The sequence below is a fragment of the Colletotrichum fioriniae genome (genome assembly GCF_027942845.1).
Source record: "Colletotrichum fioriniae strain IMI 355084 chromosome Unknown scaffold_3, whole genome shotgun sequence".
Classification (NCBI taxonomy): Eukaryota; Fungi; Ascomycota; class Sordariomycetes; order Glomerellales; family Glomerellaceae; genus Colletotrichum; species Colletotrichum fioriniae.
In genome coordinates, this window is record NW_027076839.1 from 2,989,858 (window position 1) to 3,008,987 (window position 19,130).

A 19,130-nucleotide genomic window follows, 5' to 3' on the forward strand; every position below is an offset into this window, starting at 1 on the left:
ACCCAACAGCGCATGCTCTCCCGGTCTCCTTTACAAGTTAGTTTCTGTCTTCAAACACGGTTTCTTGGTTGAAGTCTCCCAGTTACGAACTATCAGCCACGGTCGACATTCTAGACGTTGCTGTCCAGGCGGAATGTGCCCGGCTTTGCCGCGACCTAAGTATCCATGTATGAATGTTGCTGGTCCACGCTCATTTGTATCAAGATGAAGCTAAATTTATGGCCGTACGTAGCCAAGCTTCTTCAATAGTGGCCAAGCGAGGAAGCGACAACGATGTCGAGAAACTTGAACCTCGTTATTATCCACGAAGGTCGGTATATGCTACTGCCATTAGTTTGACGTAAAGAAATATCCTTTCGACGTCAGGGTAATGTTCAGTGTCCTGAACGTTGGAACCTTTCCAGACCGTTGATACCAACAGTGAGGAGGCTTCAACCCTTTGTCGATCTGAAGTCACTCATAGAACCCCCGCAATGTTTGAGAGCCCACGCTGGTCAAAGAGAGGCAAGCTCGGTATTCAATAGCTATTCAGGATATGATAGAGAGTACACCTAGACAGGGCACTCTGGTCTTAGAATCAAGTCACGATCAAGATACATGGGCTAAGCCGGGCTTCAACTCATCCGCTTCCCGAATTATGATTCATAGCGTTGACATTGGAGCCGGGATGGTGACCCGAGACAGAGTCAATCATAAGGAACAGGTCTATTTTGGTAATTCCACAGTAGGATACACATCGGAAATTCGGGGCCTTTACTTGTACTCGACGTCTTAGAGAGCGTGATACATCAAGCCACGGAAACATCGGGCATATCACCAGCCACGGGCAGGGCAATTCACAATATCGTACAGATATAAAGTTGAGGCTCAACGATACTCACAAAGCGTATCAGAGTATCAGTAATCATGTGAAAATGCAACCTCTAATGCATAGCGTCTAATTTGCTACAGATATCTACAGAGACAAGACAATCCTCGATGGTACGCGAGACCGCCGCTACGAAACAGAAACTTCACCCTTCCAATCCATCTCACTATCTCTCCTTTCTCAAAACTCGGAAAACAGAAAGAGATATTCTGCCACATGTCACCACGCAAATGAAATCAGATAACCCCCACGGCACGCAACTCACCGTCACACAAGGCTCCATCACCACTGCCTCATCTCCGTCCCACCGCAAACAAACAGTGGGAAAGCCAAGATTTGCCCCCCTCGTCCTCGTGGACGTGCAGAGAAATAGAGAGACAGAGAGTCGTGTAATCTGGCTCACGCCCCCTGGGTCGTGCGCCTTTTTCGCGGCATTGCACAAATGCACAATGTGCCTGTCAAAAAAAAAAAAAAACCCCATCCTCTACTCCATAGTACCGGTGAAGTTATGGGACTTCATCGCATGCCACGGGTGCCCAATGCTTTTCTCGCTTGAAGAGCACACGCCCCCCAAGTGCCGGAGACGATCAAGTAATAGAAACTAGGTTGGCCATGTCGTCTTTGCTTTTCCTACTCCTTCTTCTTCTTCGTTTTGCCTGCCGTGTCACTGTAACGCCAGATTCGCCTCGGACGTACAGATGCAAAGGCAAGGCTCGGAGACGGTGGGAGGCAACAAACGTGGAAATGCCCAGAGAATGGCGCGAAGCGGGACGAACGAACTTTTGACGAGCAGGGGAAGGGGAAGAATAATGAGAAAGGAAGCAAAGTAAAATAAGAAGGAAGAGGATATTTTGGTTAGTGCTGTATAACGCCATTCAGAGAGGGAATTGCGGAAGTTACAGAATTTTCTCTATTCACTCATTCTATCAACAATGACCAAGAGTAACACGAAAACACTAATTCCAGAGCCGCCGACTTGGCTTTCCCATGCATATCCGTATTATTGGATATCCTCTTTTTCTTTTCGACATCTGCGGTAACACCAGGCGGGACTTTCACCAAGAGCTTGGTCCACTCCGGCCGGTACTGCTACTGCTTGTTTTTTTTTGTAATTCTTCATGCTTGTGAAAGTTGACAGTTGCAGCCAAGACATGGAACCTACAGAGCTGCAGTACCTTAGTACCAAACATGCAATTGCCGCTTCACTTTGAGGTTCCTCTGGATCCATCCAACATCGGGAGATGAACCCAAAAACCACAACAGCAGCGAGGCCATTATTATTAGGGGGGCGGCGATCTTGCGTGCCATTGTGACGCACCCGGGCCCCGTTTGCGGGCCGGCAACGGCAACGGGGAGAGAGGAGGGGCGAAAAAAGATACTGGGGCCGGTCTCGAGGTCTAGACATCGATATCTGATGGACACAACACACACGCACAGCGAGAGAAAGGTCCAGAATTTCTAATTCCAATTTGGATCTCGAAAAGAAGGTGGGACGATGGTAAAGAGATTACCACTACCACTACCCACAGATGGCAAGAAACGTCGTCCGATGTCGCGGATCAGCGAATCGATTTTCCTCCTGGGGAGGAGGCACATCTCGAGGGGTGGAGGGAGGGAGAGGGTGACTTCTGATATGAATGGGATGCCCACAGATGCGCAAGCAAGAGTCGTCCGCGTCAGAGACCGAGAATCTCTCACCATCTTCAGCGAAGGTTAGGTAGATCTCGAGAAAAGTCACGCTTTGCTGTAGTCGCCGCCCAGAGCCCAGCGGTGGGATAGGGAAAAAGGGTTCAGAAGGCCAGACCACCACCACCACCCCTTCTTTTCCAACTTCATCTCATTGGGTCGAAGCAGGTAGAGCATCGCCGGGTAGGGTTGCATACATGGACCTTCTCTCTCTCAGTCTCTACTTCTCTTTGGCAAGCATCGAGACATGATCCAGCTCTGTTCGCAGCAAAGTCGGAGAAAAAGAGAAAGACTGGGAAAGTCTACCCAAGCGAGAAACGTCCGAGGGGTAAACAAAAGAACCTCATCACCTTTAGCCTGCGTGACAAGTTGACGCCGTCCGAATTTCGTAAAAACAGCCTCCTGACAGGTAACCTGACAGGAAGACCCGGAAAAAGGGTCCTGTGGGATGCTTGCTCATGGCAGGTAGGTACCTTTCTTTACTGCGTATCACAAGTAGACGTATGCGTAGCCATAGCTTTCAACAACAAGCAGAACAAATGCCCACTACACCCGAGCGTACATGATGTGCGTCCCATTCCCCCTCGCGCGCCGCACCCCTGTGCCGATGCGGGCCTGCGGCAGCCGGGCTGGGAACTTTTGTGGAAGCCAAGCGGGGGGTCGTGGCCGCACCACCACACACACTCCTCGCAGCAAGAAGAACCACCCCCGCATGGTCCTGGTTCATACTTCTCCATCGGATCCAAATCAGGCAAAGAGCTCGAGGACTTGGGGTGGGTGGGGCAGAGAGGGTTTGGTATAGTCAGGGAAAAGGCTGTCCGGTCTAGTGTACTGCGTAGCAACTTCACACTTCAGGTTTCCTGCGACTGACGTATCCCTCTCTCTCTCTCTCTCCCTCTCTCTCTCTCTCACACACACACAAGCTGTTGACCAACGGCCGCCGGCAGAGAGGCGCTCATAGTCCTCGCATGCGGTTCCTGGAAAAGAGGGAACGCAAGGCACATACTTTTGTTCCCACGTACAACACACCTACCTCGGGGATACTGCCACAGTCGACCTCTGGGGGCCCAGCCACGATCTTCATTTTCGAGTACGTGTGAAACGCCACATGATGGGGCCTGGCAAGGAGTGACCGGTGGTGTGAGCAACAGCACATTGCCTCGAAAGGCGAAGAGCAGGAGAGGAAGCGAGGAAACCAAGGCCCCCCGTCCAATTCCGATGAGATCCTCCCCCCCTCTAATCTTGAACGAAGCAAAAGCCGCGGTCGGCAAACCGCCAAGAAAAGGGACTCGAGATAGCGTGCCGGCTAGCCCTTTGACGACGACATCGTCCATGGAAACGACCGTGAGGCTAACTCGTCCATGCCGGTGTTGTGAAAGGCGAGTTAAATGCGGGGAAAACAACGGTCAACGAACCCGCATCAAGGGCCTCGTCCGCAGGCGGCAGAACCACCCCCTTCCCTTGGCCTTACATTAATACATGCAAATCGCCCAACGGTCGAAGATGCTTGAAAGGCAAAAAGCCGCCTTGCCGCCTCCGCTAATCTGGTTGTCTCCGTGTATCTTTGTGGAGGAAAGGGTCGTTTGGCACGCGTGACATTGGCATTAGCAAATTCGAGGTCCAACTTTAGTCATGGCGTCCTGTCAACGACCTCTCTGTCGGTAATCGTGCAAGACTAGCTTGATGCTGGGGCAAGGGAAAGCAATGGTCACGGAATGCCACCCCGATCCAGTTTGCGGGGAAAGAAAGTTGCACGAGACGAACTGAAGGGCACGCGACGAGCTTAACTTGCCTTGACTTGTTTGGCCCAGACCCCCGATCTTCAAAGTCCCGCTTGGTGAACCCTTGAAAAGAGGGAGAGAGAGACATATACGGATCCCCAGACATGTGAGCGAACGGCGGTAAGACGATCCTTCCTATGTGTAAGTACGTAAGGGCAGTGTGCATTCAACCCAGCCCCCGCCGGAGCATAGTCACCTCTACGATGAAGGGGCTTTACAGTATCTAGTTTATTTACTAGGCAGCCTACTGTTTTCCAGAAGTGTAGCGATAGTCTTAAGCATGTTTTTTGGGCTGGTTGATCAATAAGCTCGAAATAGCCTGATGCACACTCATAAGGTTGCCGCGGCTCAGCAGACGTCGTTCTCTTTGCAAAGGAACCGATAGTCCAGGTAGACCAGGCATCAAATGACAGACGAGGCTGCGGCTGCGGCTGCGTAATCGTAATTGTGCTGTTCGTCGTTACGAGCGGGCCACTGCATCAGGACCGATTAGTATAGACTAAAATAAAGGCCTGAAGATTGCCACCAGTGGGCTCGAATCGGTTACCCGACATATCGGCCTGAGGAAGAGTCAGGCTATTACCTTCCGAACCCTCCACAACTTTCCTTACCGATCGAGTTGCAAACACTGGAGGTCGAACGACGGTATTCTCTTTATGAAGTCTACTCCACCCCACGGTCTCTGATGGATGCTATTGGAGGCGGTCGTTGGCGCTTGTCATTCGCTAGTCCCAGGGACCACGCTTGTCTGTGTTAAGATGATGATTGCAACGTTGCAGCGCCAATAAGATAGCGGCAAATCGTTCAAGGTCCGAGGCGTGAGGCGAGCCGATTCGACGAGAGGTGATGAGCAGACACCGATGGGGGATGATCATGACATCTAGACACTGACAGAGCGTAGGCAGAGCGAGGAAGAAGGGGGACGCGGGGACTGGCTTGAGCTTATGGGATCCAGTTTGCCAGAATCTTTTCCATGTTTCCTTCTTTTTCACAGCTATACACTACATGAACATATCCATGCTTTCAAAGAGCCCCGAGGATAAGACCAGGGGTAAACCCGACATTGACCGGGGCTCTCTGGACGCACCGGACATCGAAGCGACCTTGCCAAACAGCCGCCGTTGTCAGTGCTGAAGCAAATTTCCGAGCAGGGATCGCGGCAGGCGCTTTAGCTCATGCCAGAACCAGTCGGTGGGAAAAGTCTGGCAAGATTTCGATGCTCAGGAGGAGAAGAAAGCAATTGGCGGCTCGATAGACAAGGATTGATATTAAGCAGGGTTCTTGAGCCAGAGCCAGCTGGCAGACCATCCATTTTCCCACTACAGCGGCGGCGCGGGATGATGAATCGGTATGGGCATGTCATCATCAAAAGGCCAGACTCTTGCTGTTGTGAAAGGGATACGATGACGTCCCAGGTGCTCTCTCGAGCAGGAAGGGTTAAGTGATGCATGGCCACCTGCACAATGATCTGATCAAGCATTAGAGAAGAGTGATGTAGGTACGTGGTGTATGCGTGCTCATCCTGCACCAGACCTTTCATGGAGCACTGACAAGCGCGATAATGTCAGTCTTGGTAGAAATGGGGAAAGAATGATCAGTGCCAGGCGGAGATGGTTGGGGGTCACCCCTCTACGGAGTACTCACCTTCACCGGCCAGCCTAGCGTGAATTCGAGGGGCAGGTTCTAGGGGTTTGATGAAGTGGCGGTGGGCTCACTTTCACTTGAGAGACAGCGACAACAACGTGCGGTGTACTCTGTAGAGTCCAGAGGGCATTGTCTAGAGAGGGCTTCCTGACCCTGACCCTGTCACCCAGTAAACGACTTTGATTTGAGCACAAATTGTTAAACCGCCAGTGTTGACAAACTGCACCATGTTGCTCCGGTGCCATACGGAAGAGAAGTCTGCCCATGGCCGCCAACCTAGACGTCGTCCACAAAACCGGCATGATGTGTGTGTGTGTGTGTGTGTGAGAGAGAGTGTCTCGGGAGATGGTGTTGGCGGTCGTAACAACCCACATCCAATCACAATGATCGAGCCTGATAGAGTTAAGCTGGCATCAGGGGTGCTGAAGGAGTGATGGTTGGGTAGAAGTTGACCATGTAGGAGGAACGGTTCTCTGCACGAGCGAACGGCGGCGCCCACAGCACTACCTAATCGTTAGGTAGAGGGACGCAAACCAATCGTTGACCAAGCAGATACGGGGACAAGCCACACGTCCCGAGACCGAAGATTGGGGGTGGGGGGACACATTGAGCGAAAAGGAAGCAGATGACGGCAGCGAGGCGGGCTTGAACAGGATCCTTCTCTCAACTGGTTGCTTACGGTTGGCTGCCTTTGGCCGGAGCAGTTCGCGCGTTGCGGTGAACGAACGAACGAACGAACGAACGAACGGTTTAACGGTTGACGGATGGCGGATGACGGGAGGCGCATACTTGGAGACGGCAAAGTCGAATTTAACTCGCCGACGGGGGGAAGAGCCGGTCACCGCGCTAACGGCTGGCTTGAGGACTTTTTGCATCGAGTGAGGCTTAGACCACCCCCCTGACTGTGAAATGGCGTTTGGGGAGCTTCTCTGCATGCTTCCTCGGTCCTTCTAGCGCTCCGAACTGCATCCCTCGCGCTAGGCGGAAAGTGTATCGTTGCTCTGTTCAGACTGTTCTTGATTAGGGTTGGTGTTATCCGTACCTGCGACTGCCAGAGTATGCTTCTCTGAGTTCTGAGTGCAGCAGGAGAGGAAGCTGGCGAACGTCTCTCGACGACGTCGCCATCTTGGGTGACATCAAGAAGAAGCCAAACCATGTGCGATGTTCCTCTGCCCTCTGGATACGATATCAGAGATACGGAAGATGAAGTGGTCCAAGTTTGAACTGCCCTTCTAGGCATCGTCCGCGCCTTTGCTGCACCGTATCGTCATCGGCGTGGGTTGGGACCATGTAGCAATGACATGTCTCGCGATTATTGTCGAATGCACGTCAACCAGACTCCTGGACGCGCTTCTCCCGACATCCCGTCTCTCACAGCCCCAGCCTTGCGGTAGTTGAGCAAGCGGGAGTCAGAACGGCAATGCGAAACCATGGGGGGTGGTCTTCTCATTGCCCATTCTGAGAAGGAGACTCTTTGCCAACCTGCTGTTCTTGGAACTTGTTTGTGAAGCCAATATTGTGTGCATGGACACTTTGAAGTGCTCAGTATCCGTACCCATAGAGTAGACCAAGTCTCAGCTCTCAGGGGCGAGCCGCAGCAGGCATCGTCATGAATCGCGGGCTGCAGCTTCACGGAGGGTCGTGAATATGTCTTTCTTGGCTTCAATAATTTGCTGCTCTGCAAAGGCTTCTCTCGAGTCACTGAGGTTGCGTTGGGGGCTTCCTCTAGCCAGGTTTAAGCGTGGCTGAAGCCGTATTCTGCCAATTCCCCGGCGTCTGTAAATCACTATGTGCCCAGATCAGATCAACTTGGGCAAAACCCTTTATTTTACCCTTCGGGACTCCCAGGGACAAGGGTAAATAGTATTCAAGGCCTAGAGTGCTGATCAATGTCGGTGGTTAGGGGTCGCAGGGACGCAGGAGGTGTCGGTCGGGTCCGAAGTGGGCTCTGAGGACAACCTCGGAGCGCGGATTGGACACTATCAAAATAGCAGTGATGGAGAAGGGAACGGCCGAGACTCGCAAATAGGGGAAAGCATGTGATGAATGGAGACGGCCGACGTTGAGCAAAGAGCTGGGGCGACCTCCGGCGAGCCCCACGATGGCGATCCCGTCGCTCTGCCGCACTCAAGGCTGGCTGACGGGCTCCTGATGTTGGTTTCTCAATCTCTCAGGGCTGCCTTCAAATTGATCCTTCAAGGGTTGTTGTTGACGAGGTTGGATTCCGATAGAGCGCGAACCGGTGCACCTGGCTCTCGCGGGCGAAGCGAGCTAAGGCTATGGGGGCGTGCGGTGTCAGTGCGGACGTTTGTCATCTGGACCAACGCAACGTCAGCCAGCATTGTTAGATGTTGGGTCCTGGGTATCCTGAGGTGAAGCCCGGGGTGTCAAAGTGGACGGACGTCCTATGGACCGTGACAGCGGCGCTACTCCTGCAAGATTTGAGACACGAAGAACCGGCGAGGAGGTATCTGTACTTGGATAACTGGATCCCGGGCGCCTTTGGCATGCTGTGATCAAGGAATCAGGCAGGCAAAAAGCCAAGGCCGTCAGGTCCGAAAGAAGGGGAATTGTGTCAACAAGCATCGGAGAGATCGATACATCCGCATCGTGTCGGGCAGGCAGGCCTAGGGCCTGGCGGAAGGGCAATAATACTAGGACGGACTATTGCTGCTGATTTCAGTCACACTACCGCGAATGTGTGTTTGCGGTGCTGATGTCGCCTGATACTGGTAGGTTGTAGCTCATGTGAATTGAAGGTGCAAAATGTCATCAGCGGCGCAAGCGAGGTTGACGAGGGGGACATGGGACGGCGGCGATGGTTGAGGCCAAAGCAGCTAGGTGGACTTTCTGCGTTGCGACGGTCTCAACGACAAGTCTCGGCAGTCGGGATGGCGGTTCAGAGACGTGCAGTAACCCATTACTAAGTGTGATGAAAAGTGTGGGTGGCATATACTGCTTGAACAAGGGCGCTAAACGATGTTGAGTTCGAGGTGAGGTGAACGAGAGAGAGGAGGCTCGGATCCCGGTGACGAGATGTGAGGTTCGAGATGGCACTGTAGAATCGGATTGTGAGGTTCTTTGCAAAGCTTCCAGAACGCTCGACGCCCGCTGCCCCCCTCCTCACTCTTCATCCTTTCCGCCCCTTCTTCCTCTCCATTGCCTAGAGTTACCGAAGGAAGCCGTCGGCCACCGAAGGATAAGAGAGGCAGAAGGCAGGTACTGACGATAACGATGGCAAGGTGTGGGTGAGCCTGTTAGGGTGAGAGTGAGAGCGATAGTGTGTGTGTGGGTGAGATTGAGTGTGTGCCTGGAGAGAACGCCATCCTTTCGTATGCATGCTTCACCCCCCCTCCTCCTCTTACTTTCTCCCCTTGAGCCTTCCCCCTTCTCACAAGCACTTGCTTGCGCCTGACCTGCAAGTCACATCTCGTGAAAGTGGTTGGCCTCTGAGCAGACTGGCTGGACGGCAGAAGGCGCGTCGAAGTCTGCATGGAAGGTTTAGCAAAAGCGCCGCCCGTTCTGTTGCACGGCGTAGAGGATGCGATGCCCTGCACCTATCCTGCAATGGCACACTCTGTTGCTCCTGGGCAGAGGCGCCACGGCGCAGCTAGTCCAGAAGGCAGCAAGCCCAACAAGCAGGCCAAGGCTTCCATGAATCCATAGTTCATCGTAGCCTGTGCTTCTGTAGCATTCTAGAGAAAAGGGCCCTGGCCGGAAGGACTGGGGGTAGAAGTGAGGGTGATCCGGTGTGATGAGATGCTTCTTCCGAAGTGTTACGCTGGAGAAAAGTGTGTCAAGTTGCGTTGTGAGGAGGTGTTGCGATGTGTATCAAGGAGAGAAGGGAAAAGGTTCCTTGGAGTTTGGATGTTGAACATTGACACAAGGCGTTAGACGTTTGACGTTTGATGCCACTCGCTACCAGAACAAACGCAAGTGTGCCATCAAAGTTCCTATTAGCTAATGAGAAGGCAAGGTAAACGTTAAGATCTTTGCTCGGGTGCCGTTTCTTCGAGTACCGGTGTGTAGCCGTAGATTTCTCCAGTGCGGGCGGGAAAAGGACTCCTGCATCCCGCCCTCCCTTCCTCTCCCCCTCCCCTTCCCCTCTCCACATCTCGCAGACCTCGATCCAACCCAACCCAACTCACTTCCCTCACCTTGCCTTGCGTCTAACACGCATCCAGCCAATCCGGCATGGGGTTGCTTTCTCTAGTCTATTACTTTATGTGTATCTGTAGGTAGGGTACTCGATAGGCTTCACCGCACAACGACGACAAGCCTTTTCATCACTTGACACTCGAGCCAGACTTTGAATTATCCAACGGCTACCGCGTTCAAGAGCCCGTGCCAACCACGACAGACTCGAAATATGGGTACGAACGGATTCATATACGCTGCTCTCTTCAGGTGTCACAAAATGCACCCTTTCATTACCTGGGACCACGATCCATTCGGCTCTCTAATGTATGCTGAGCTACGGGTACCAAGTACGGGATGCTCCATACGCGCCTCTACCTTACCTTACAGTAGGCCGGAATGAGCGCATCGGCAGACAGGGTTGCTGGGCTAAAGATAACAAAATCTCTTTCGCTCGAAACAACCACCGATGATATTGGATATGGATTCAAAGTACGGATACACCAGACCCGTATGCCACGGATATTAGACACATGCGAACTGCATCGCCCACTCCACCAAATAAGACCCATCAATCACCATAACCACCCACCACCACAACCATCACCTTGTCCAACATACCGAATCCGGTCATTGACAAGTCTCTACCGCGGCACATACCTGTCGCACTGGCACTCTATGGGCACGGGCGTCTTGCGTCTGCTTGGAAATCAGGAACAGATGCTGGAACGGGAACAAGAACATGAACAGGAACAGGAAATCTCCATCAAAAAGCTGGCCATGGATCATTATGGACCAGAATTGCTCCGTCGTGGGGCGCGGGGGTTCACCTGTCGTCCATGTCCGAAGCTCTCTGGCATGTCGCTTCACCCTCACGCTTGACTCTCGCTGCCCTGTCCCCGACTCCCACGCACGAGTCCCACGCCCTCGCCCTCGCCCTCGTCCTCGCTCGCGCTGTCAACAAGTCACAAAGTCACCAAGTGGTCAGTGTTGAGCGGGTGGGTTCCAAGACGACCGATGAACCACCCCGTCATCATCCTGGTCAGCTCGGTTCGAGGGAATGCGTACCGAGGAACACGGAACACGGGTGAGATCGAGTTACAAAACACCTTGCCGTTAGATACCTGCCACTTGCCGCGGGACTCCCCGTCAAGACTATGTACCGACAGCGGCGGCCGACAGAGGCTCACTTGTAGCTTTCGCCTTAGACTCAGGCGCCGCACGCCTCACCCGCTCACCCCATCTCATATCCCTCGCCCTCACTTCAGGTGTATCCTCTGTCCGTATAGAGACAGATAGAGAGGAGACTGGTGACCGAAAACAGACACGGCCCGGCAACAACAGCAGTGACAAGCATTGTAGCATTCATCTCCGTGACTGTTTCTATCACATGCAATCCGCTCTTCTGCTCACTTTGGGCATCCACGTCTCGCTGTTCGTGGGCCTCAATGAACCTTTGCTCGACTTCTCTTGTCGCCGCAATCTTTCGAGAGTCATCATCTCAGACAAGAGTCTCGATCCCATGCGCCTATCGGCTGGTGACTGGCCCATCCAGTCATCTAACCTAACCTAAGCTACTACGCTACGAAGATAGTCCGTACGGGATTGCCCAGCTACCAAGACGCGGCTTCCATTGGCAGATGCTGCTCGGCCGTGTCATTGGTTGGGCTGATCGATGGAGGAGCAGCAGCCGCCAGTTCGTCCAAACATTGAACCTTGAACCTACCTTCATCTTTTCTTGTTCTTTGGATTGCAAAGAACCGCCAGGCCAACGCTACTCGGACCACTAAGATGGTGTAAACCGAAAAGGGCCTTGCTTGGTTTCACTCCAAATCACAGATACCGACCTCGTCCCTCGTTTCGCTCATCCAAGCTTCAAGTACCGTTCCAGCCTCACCCCCGTCCGACGACAATTGTCCGCGTCGTTTTTAGCTCACGGCGCCTTGTTCCTTGCCCGCAGCAGGCCGAAAGTTAATTGCACACAGGCTTGTTGTTCTTCACAGACGCCTCTCAGTCTGTAGTACCTACTCCGTAGAGATTCTGGATGCAGAAGAAGCACGCAAGCTGGCTGGCTGGCTGGCTAGGTAGCTGGACTCTTGAGAACCCCGGGCTGCCACTCACCCTGGCCACGGCCGCCGTCTCCGCCCTCGCCGTTGTCGTTGTCCTTGCATGGACGGTCCCTGTCCTGCCCTGCCCTGTAGCGCGGCAGATGCAGCAGCATTGCATCGCATCGAGTCGCTAGCAGGGGCCTTCGCTCAGGGAGCAGCAGGGTGGGTTTATGGTGGGTTTGCAAAAGGACCTGAGCTAGGTTGAGGCTAGGCGCGAAGAGGAGCAGCTGGGAGCCGGCAAGCCAGTCTTTTGCTCTCGAGTGCAGACGTTCATTTTGGAGACTGACGGACGGACTGACTGCGCAGTCGTCACTGACAGGCTGCAGAACGAAGACTGTCTCATCCTACTGTCTCCGACTCTCCCCTTCTCTTGACCGGACTTTTGACTGACAGGTCTGATCAAAGGCCCAGGCTGATCTGAGACTTGCCAATGTTGTCAGAATCCTAGCAAATGGAAACTGCCAGAGACGCTCCCGCAATGATTCTATTTTCGATGGATCTACCGTGAGTGTCTCGTCTTGCCCGATCTACGGATACTCGTCTGTCAGAATCAGATACGCCGTACAAGGCCAGGCGAAGGCGGGAAGCAAGTAGGGGCTGGTTCGCGGGCTGGTTATGGGAACTGTTAATGTTCAGGGACCGATGAATACGAGTTGTTGGGGCCGAATACCTCATAGCAGGGATCTCAAGCGCCGCTCAAAGGGAACATGTCGTCTCTCGTCCCTCGTTTGCTTGCCTTGAGTGGTGGGTGCATTGATCATTATCCGTCTCGTCTCCTCACCTTCAAGTCCCCCCGCAATCCTCTATCACGTCTTATCTTGCTGCCCTCCCGTGCTACAGGTTCTTTTGCGGTGACCGGGTTGGATCTCCGTTCATCGTATGTCACCAGCAGCCATGGATTGAACCTTTTTCTTCTTCTACTGCGTACGGATAGCTCTACTTCTCTCCGTTTATCCTATCTTAATAGCGGAGAGGAGAGCGGATACCGACCATATTGATTGCGTTCTGGTTCTGTCCCGTGTCCGAGATCGCGTCCGGCTATACTGTTCTCTCCAACTAGAAGCCTATTGCGAAAGCTCTCGGAATCAGATCTTGGAGACAATGGTCTTCTTCCAGGCTCTTACTCCGCATTCAACTCTCTCCTCTTCCCCAACATCGACAACTATTACTAACAAGATAGAACGCCCACCAAAGCCACCCGCACCACACCGCACCGCACACTTTGAAATTTGGGGGGGGGGGGTGATGGACGAGGCATGCAACCCCTCCAAAGTCTGGATGACAAGGGGTCCCTGTCGCATCGTCCGGCCACATCTTGACCAGAACAACCTAAAATCGCGGGCAAGCCAGCGAGAGGCAAGGTACCTACGGATACAGCAGTAGCCACAGCCCACAGTCAAGAGCCCTGGGCTCCTGTGCCTGCAATGAAATGGGGACTCCCTCTTTGCCTACCCTAGGGATCCCCTGCTCTTCAGACATCTGGCAACGGACCCGCTGATCTGCTCATCTTCATCCTCCCATCCTCGACTCTCACTCGCTATGCTCTGCCCGCCGCTCCTCTCTAGCCTTGCCTCCTACTCTTCGTTGTGTCTTTCGAGCTCTTACCTCCCGCATCCACTAAGATCGAGAGAACGGCCAGGAACCCAGAGACGAGGCACACTCCCCGAACGCTGCTCTCTTCTCACACACCCAGACAACCCGGCTCACCTTCACGTAGGTTTCTCTCCATCGGTCCAAGTCGCCCGCCCCTGGTCTCTTCCACTCACTTTGTCTCTCTCTTACCATGCTATGCTGGGTGCTGTGCTCCTCCGAGCATTCTCTTGCACTCATTCTCTCTGCCCCCCACCCCCATCGGTGCTCTCTCTCAAGTTGCCTCCTACCCCCCGTCAACGCACATGATGTACTTTCAGACTGCCTGTGCAATACCCGCTTCTCTCCCCCGGACGAGTTGCTTGCTGAGGCCCAGGATCCTCGCACGCCGCTTGTATATCTCTAGCCAATCTCTCATCCATGTAGCCAATGGTTGCCAACCAGAACGCTCACCACCTCTCGATACATATATACACTCTCTCGTCCCCGAGGCTTGCCACACTTGGATGTAATACTGTGCCTCTTGACTTATCCTCTCGCTTCATCTTTTGCTCTCGTACCTCTAGCGGTATACCATCTTTTCCCAGAATACCATCACTTCCTCCGTACCATTGCCGGACTGCCTTACTGTTCGACACCGATATCATCCTGCCTCCTCCCTGACTGACAGCCGGTCTCACAAACGTGCTATAAAACGCATTCCACACTTTTATCCCACATTCAACTTGAACACAGGACAAGATGACCGCTCCCATAACCCAACAACAATCCGCGCAAGCTAAAGATGCTGCCGCTGCCGCCTCGGTCCGGAAGAGGAGAAGACGCGCTCCCGCCGGTGGCGCTGCCGACGACTGCTTCACCTGCTCCAAGAGGAACGTCAAGTGTGACCGCAGACGGCCCTACTGCTCACAATGTCTCGAGATCGGCAACGAGTGCTCAGGCTACAAGACTCAACTGACTTGGGGCGTTGGCGTTGCCAGCAGAGGCAAGCTGCGCGGTCTGTCTCTTCCCATTGCAAAGGCACCCCCCGTGGCCGGAGTTGCAAAGAAGTCACCCTCGCGTCCCCGCGCAAATTCCACGGCTACCAGCGCAGGCTGGGCCGATGCAGACGACATGTCTCGAAGGAGTCCGCGCAACGATGCCGCCTTCTCGCCGGAGCACGTTGTCTCAACACCCACAACACCCTACCCTCACAGCTACGACATGCTCTCCATGTCACACCCCGAGCACACACCATCAATGACTGCTGGACACTGGGGCGGTCTCCCGTACTCAAATAGTATGCCAACGGATGGTCCCAACTACAGGAAGTTGGGTGCTCACCTGGGACCTCTTCCTATCTCGAGCGCGCTGTCTTCCTCGCTCGAGTCCGTCAGCGATGGCGATTACATGTCCCCCATCAGCCATTCTTACTCAAGAGACGATATTCCCTTCCTCCACAGCCCCAACGTCATGTACGACGGCTACAGCACCCACGGCTCGCCGGTGCCTCAAAGTCCCATCTCAGCCATTCTTATTGACCAGAGAGCTGCCCCGACATCGTGCCCGAGCCTCGTGTACGCCCCGTCCGAACATAGCTCCAGTCTCACATCACACATGGACAACTTCGAAAGCCAGTTGAGTCAGAAACTGATGCGGGAGTGTGACACTTTGAGTAAGACGCCCTGTCCGGCTGCTCTGCTTTAGGATCAGACTCGCTGACGTGAAGACTTTTAGGCGTACCCGAGATGGATGCATACAGCACGAGCTGCAATTCCAACGGCCATGTTTGGACATCGCCCCCTCCGGAGGAGATGTCACCGCATCATTCGGATCACCACACTTCGGCTCAGTGGCCCACCATGTTCGAGCCGCAGGCCGTCCACGTCAACTCTGACCTTATTGCAAAGATGCCCTTCTTCATGGACTACTACAAGAACATCATGTGCCCGGGCATGGTCTTCATGGACGGACCCAGCAACCCCTATAGAGAACACATTCTCCACCTGGCTTCAAGTAGTCAGAGCCTGCAACATGCCATTTGCGCCTTGTCAGCCTGCAACCTGCGGATGAAGCGAAGACTCAGCTTGGGTCAGGACACACGTGAGCTCTCCGAGAAGCTCATGGCTGAGAAGTCGACTGCCGAGTCCCTGGCGGACGCCCAGCCCGAAGACCAGTCTCTCTCTGAGGAGTACCAGCACCGGAACCTGGCTGTTCACCTTCTCAACCAGCAGCTCAACGATCCGGCCAAGTCCAGCCACGACTCTGTCCTCGCCACGATCCTGCTTCTCTGCCACTACCGCATGGTGGAGTCTGGCATCGCCAAGTTTCACACTCAATTCGCCGGCGTCAAGAAGATCCTCTCTATGCGGCGATCACAGAACCTGGCGCCTTCCCGCGACTCTGCATGGATGGAAGCCATCTTTACCTACTTTGACGCCATCTCGGCTAGCATCAATGACCGAGAGGCTCAGCTTAACTCTACATTCTACGGCGTCATGCCCGACGCTCAGCTCCTCCCCCCTGGCGCTGAGAACCTCGTCGGCTGTGACCGGGAGCTCTTCAAGACCATCAGCAAGCTGGGCAGACTTAACCTGCTCTCTCAACACCGTCCGGTCCAGAACCTCGTCACTAGCCCCATGGCGCGCAACATCCCTTCGCGCTCGCAGTCGCCCCTTAGCTCGCCCCTGGGCCACTCTTTCAAGAGCAACCTTAACGGCTTGCACCACCAGCAACTCGGTGACATCTACAGCTTGCCAGGTCACCGTTTCGACGGCAACGGGTTCGGCTCTACCTTGGACGACGATGAGTTCGTCTCCTCGACACTTTGCTCATCGGCAACGTACGACGACAACCGCAACAACTTCTGGAGAGAGTGGAAAGAGGCCCGCGTCGCTCTCCAAAGCTGGGAGTTCGACTCGGCCCGCCTCCACGCCTCCCTCCTCCCCCGCGACCCCAGCTCAGGTCCGGGACTTGGGCTCCCTGTCCGAGGCGTTTCGCTACGCGGCGCTGCTGTACACGGAGCGCCTGGCGTCACCCAACGTCCCCTCGACGCACAGCAACTTCCAGAACCTGGTCTCGCAGGTGGTCTACTACGCCACGAGCCTGGAGGCGGGTAGCCAGGCGGAGAAGTTCCTCCTGTGGCCGCTCTTCGTCGCGGGCAGCGAGTGCGTCAACGAGCTCCAGCAGAACATTGTCCGCAGCAAGTGCCGCGACATCATGGCGCGCTCGGGCTACATGAACAACCTGGCCGCGCTCGATGTTCTGGAGAGGCTGTGGGCGGGCGAGTGGAAGGACAACGAGCCTCGGAGCCCGGCGGCCGTCAAGCTCGAGGCGATGCGCCGGGGTCCGTTCAACTGGACCAGGTGCATCGGGGGTCCCGGTGTTGAGGTGGAGTGGATCATGTTTTAAGAGTGTGTGTGTGTCTTTTTTACTTTGCTGCAACTTTGCTGCAGCTCGCTTCGCCTTGCGGAGCTGGATGGATCACCAAGGAGTTTTTGCAGGGGAAGTGAAAAAGGGAACACCAAAAAAAGAGCGAGCAAGGGGAACTTCGGGAAGCACGACCACGAGTCACGCGCAAAAGAGAGAGAGAGAAGTCGGAGTGAGCGAATGTGTTTTCTTTTTCCCTCTTGCTCCAGCCTGCAAGCTGGGCTTGGAAGTCACGACTGATGAGATGAGAGAGGGTGGCGGCGGTGGTGATGTGGTCTATCTGATCTGTAAACCTGTACAATAGCAAACTACGACGACTTTGTGGGCATACATACTTATGATGCGGCGTTATTTCAAGGGAACTAGGAGGCAAATAGGGTCGTCTCTTGGACGTGTAAGCCTCAAGATTGGCTGATTACATGGAAATGGGGATGACTTGGGAAAGTCTGATGGAGATAGCTTCCAGAATACAAACACCATGAGAAGGCGAACATAGTCCACGCACAATTTAATCTTGCCAATATCCTATTCTTCAAGAGGCTTCTACTACTGACAATTACCTCTCACTGAGCAGCACTCTCTCACAAGAAGCTCAAGTCGCCAAAGTCAACAGCACTCAAAGGACGAGGCCGATGGGGTTGTGTGATGGCGTGCTCTATCACGATGGTACCTGCGTTGCGGTACCGAAACAACCGCCAGGCCGCGGCGCGGCGGATCCTCCTCACTCACCCTTCAACTTCAACTCCAACTCAGGGTCCAGTTTCCCAGTATACTTCTATTCCACGGAGCACTTGCCATCATTTTCCAGCGTCTCATTGCGTTGAGCTGTGTAGAACGCAGGTGCAAGCTGAGTGGTGAGGGGAGGGGGGTGCGAATGAACGAGGGGAGTGTAGTGTACACTACGGAGATAGGGGTGAGATGGGAATAGACTAAGGGGGTGTGGAGGAGAGTAAGGTACCCAGGTATTTGCCCTCCCGCTCTGCCCCGGTCCAAGACTTGTACGGCTTCGACCAAAGCCCAGATCCACCACCTTGTCCTAGGGGACCTGGTCTCTGTCCAGTCGCAATCGCTCCAAGCGCCGTTTGGAGCGGGAGGCGCATGTGGGCGGCGCGATCCCATCACCCATGTGCCTGAGGACTAGAGCAAGGGGGGGGGGGTTAGAGAACGCGGTATACTTTATCCGTGCCTCGTTTTTTTCTCCATGGTTTAATCACGGCAAAGTGGTTGATGGGCTGCTTAATTGTGTTGTCCTCCGTCTGTGCGAAAATACTCGGATCTGTGGAAGCATGGAATGATGACCGTGCAGCATTAGTTGGGACCGGAGGAGGCCGATGGCGATATGGAGAGAGAGAGAGAGATATCGCGAGAGGGAGAGACCGAAGAAAATGAGAAAGCAAAGGGCAGAGTCAGTCTGAATCGTTCCTGGCCCCGTAACTATCCTGTACTCCGTATGCACTACGAACATGGCATTCACGATCCTTGTCAGCTCGGTTGCTCCAGACCGAGCCAAGCAAAATCGACGGGCTGGAGTGCCGTCCGGTTTGTTGTATTTGATGTGCGGCACTAGAGGCACTGAGAACTTGGAGAGGTTCGATATTCTTGCTTGCCCCAAGCCCAGCCAGCAAAAACGTTGGACCTTGTCGAAGGGGTCCAAGGGGGAGGAGGGAGGAGGTCACCGTTGCAGGGACGAAGGATGCCCACTGCTCCCATAGCTTCAAGAGCTGCAAACTGCTTCCACTCGCATGCTGCGGAGAGCGGGTAGTTGAAGGACGATGACGGAGGAGGAGGAAGGATGGAGATGTAGCGTAGACGCATTAGTTTTGCTTTACTCTACTACTTTATTGACAGCCACATAACAGCCCCAATAGACAGCACTACACTGAGACAGAGAGGAGGGGAACGGACGGA

General features: G+C 54.1%; 1 protein-coding gene across 1 annotated transcript; it reads left to right on the forward strand.

The window, feature by feature from the left end:
* Positions 1 to 14,555: 14,555 nt before the first annotated feature.
* On the forward strand, positions 14,556 to 17,204 carry N0V96_003713 (uncharacterized protein; the record flags this gene model as incomplete). The annotated part of the gene is made up of 3 exons (XM_065756921.1): positions 14,556 to 15,468; positions 15,531 to 16,602; positions 16,670 to 17,204. The coding sequence occupies 3 exons, from the start codon at positions 14,556 to 14,558 to the stop codon at positions 17,202 to 17,204; spliced, it is 2,520 nt and encodes an 839-aa protein (XP_065614688.1).
* Between the last annotated feature and the right edge of the window lie 1,926 nt (positions 17,205 to 19,130).